The 2,500-nt window shown below is 41.3% G+C and overlaps 1 protein-coding gene across 1 annotated transcript; it reads left to right on the top strand.

Moving 5' to 3' along the window:
- Positions 1-689: 689 nt before the first annotated feature.
- LOC125039831 (actin, muscle-like) lies at positions 690-1,904 on the top strand. Its single transcript, XM_047634138.1, has one exon. The coding sequence runs from the start codon at positions 705-707 to the stop codon at positions 1,833-1,835; it is 1,131 nt and encodes a 376-aa protein (XP_047490094.1). The 5' UTR covers positions 690-704; the 3' UTR covers positions 1,836-1,904.
- Positions 1,905-2,500: the final 596 nt, after the last annotated feature.

Below are 2,500 nucleotides of genomic sequence, written 5' to 3'. Positions count from 1 at the left end.
ATGTGCATTTATAAATACATATATATATATAAATATATATATATAGATATATGTTTACACACATGTATATATATACACACACATATACATACATACATACATACATACATACACACACACAAACATACACACATACACACACAGACATACACACACACACACACACGTGTGTATATATATGTACACACACACACACACACACACATATATATATGTGTATGTGTGTGTGTGTGTGTGTGTGTGTGTCCATGGTGTGGTGTTACAAAATGCCGGTTTGAGAGAAGCCTTTATATAAACGCATATGTTAGTATGTGATCTATTGATCTATCTATTATGTGTGTGGGTGCGTTGAGTTTGAGTTTGCTCACTTATATATATATATATATATATATATATATATATATATATATATATATATACATACACACACACGTATATAATGTGTGTGTGTATTTGTTTGCCTCTGTACACACTATTTACACTCTCAAATAGCATTGGATTCTAGTTTGCAAGAGGATATTCACGTTAGTTTGTGAATGTGTTCCAGAAAGGTTTTTTTTTCCAGAGGACAATACCTATTACGTATGAATTATAAAGGTTACAAAATTCTCAGCATCCCTTGTCCTTTACCACAGGATTACGACCATGTTACAGTCTGATTTATCAAGAACACTTATTTCCAGGTCTGAGCAGCCACCACCGCCATGTGTGACGACGATACCTGCGCTCTTGTTGTGGACAATGGCTCCGGCATGGTCAAGGCCGGCTTCGCCGGAGACGACGCCCCTCGTGCCGTCTTCCCCTCCATCGTCGGCCGCCCCCGTCACCAGGGTGTGATGGTCGGTATGGGTCAGAAGGACGCCTACGTCGGCGATGAGGCCCAGAGCAAGAGAGGTATCCTGACTCTCAAGTACCCCATCGAGCACGGTATCATCACCAACTGGGACGACATGGAGAAGATCTGGCATCACTCCTTCTACAACGAACTCCGTGTTGCTCCTGAGGAATCTCCCGTCCTCCTCACTGAGGCTCCCCTCAACCCCAAGGCCAACCGTGAGAAGATGACCCAGATCATGTTCGAGACCTTCAGCGCTCCCGCCATGTATGTGGCCATCCAGGCCGTGCTGTCTCTGTACGCCTCTGGTCGTACCACTGGCATCGTCCTTGACTCTGGTGATGGTGTATCTCACACTGTCCCCATTTACGAAGGTTATGCTCTTCCTCATGCTATCCTTCGTCTCGACTTGGCTGGTCGTGACCTCACCGCTTACTTGATGAAGATCATGACTGAGCGTGGCTATTCCTTCACCACCACCGCCGAACGTGAAATCGTTCGTGACATCAAGGAGAAGCTTTGCTATGTCGCTCTTGACTTCGAAAGCGAAATGAGTGTTGCAGCTGCCTCTTCATCTCTTGAGAAGTCTTATGAACTTCCCGACGGTCAGGTCATTACCATCGGTAACGAGCGCTTCCGTGCACCCGAAGCTCTTTTCCAGCCTTCCTTCCTTGGTATGGAATCTGTTGGTATCCACGAGACCGTGTACAACTCCATCATGAGGTGCGACATTGATATCAGGAAGGACCTATTCGCCAACAATGTCATGTCTGGAGGTACCACTATGTACCCTGGTATCGCTGACCGCATGCAGAAGGAAATCACTGCCTTGGCTCCTTCCACCATTAAGATCAAGATCATTGCTCCTCCTGAGCGCAAGTACTCCGTGTGGATCGGTGGCTCCATCTTGGCCTCTCTATCCACCTTCCAGGCCATGTGGATCACCAAGGAGGAGTATGACGAGTCCGGCCCCGGCATCGTCCACCGCAAGTGCTTCTAAGTCCTTGGGCGACATCATTATCATATTATATACTTTTTCTTCTTGTATGAATATAAATAATTTCTTATATTTATTTATCTCTCCACCTTAAACATTAGAAACTTTGTGTGAAAGTAAAAAACAGAAAAAATGCAGGGCAGCTTATACTTGTTAACCAATATGAATAAACGTTAAAAACTACTTACTAAAAGTTATCTGATGCTGAGAAGTAAATACACTTTTCTTTTTATTCTGATGTATGTGTGTGCTTGAACCTAGGTATACAATCTTTAAATCCAAGCTCGACATATATACACATATATACACACATATATACATACACACAAACACACACATACACACACACACACATATATGTATATATATATATATATATACACACACATATATATATATATATATATATATATATATATATATATATATATATATGTATGTATACACATATATATGTACCGCCCCTTCACATATATATGTGTATATATATGATATATCTATATATCATGTATATATCATCTAGCTATCTATTTATATATATACACACATATCTATACACATACACACACACACACTTGATTTGCCGAACCGGTTTTCAGCGCAAAATAAGAATGTAAGATTACCTCTTTCAGTACAAGATACGTATCTGGCAAGATGTAGGATAAGGG

This window comes from Penaeus chinensis, chromosome 28 (assembly GCF_019202785.1).
Source record: "Penaeus chinensis breed Huanghai No. 1 chromosome 28, ASM1920278v2, whole genome shotgun sequence".
Taxonomy (NCBI): domain Eukaryota; kingdom Metazoa; phylum Arthropoda; class Malacostraca; order Decapoda; family Penaeidae; genus Penaeus; species Penaeus chinensis.
The sequence above is the reverse complement of the archived record's forward strand: the minus strand, read 5'-3'. Positions and strand labels throughout refer to the sequence as shown.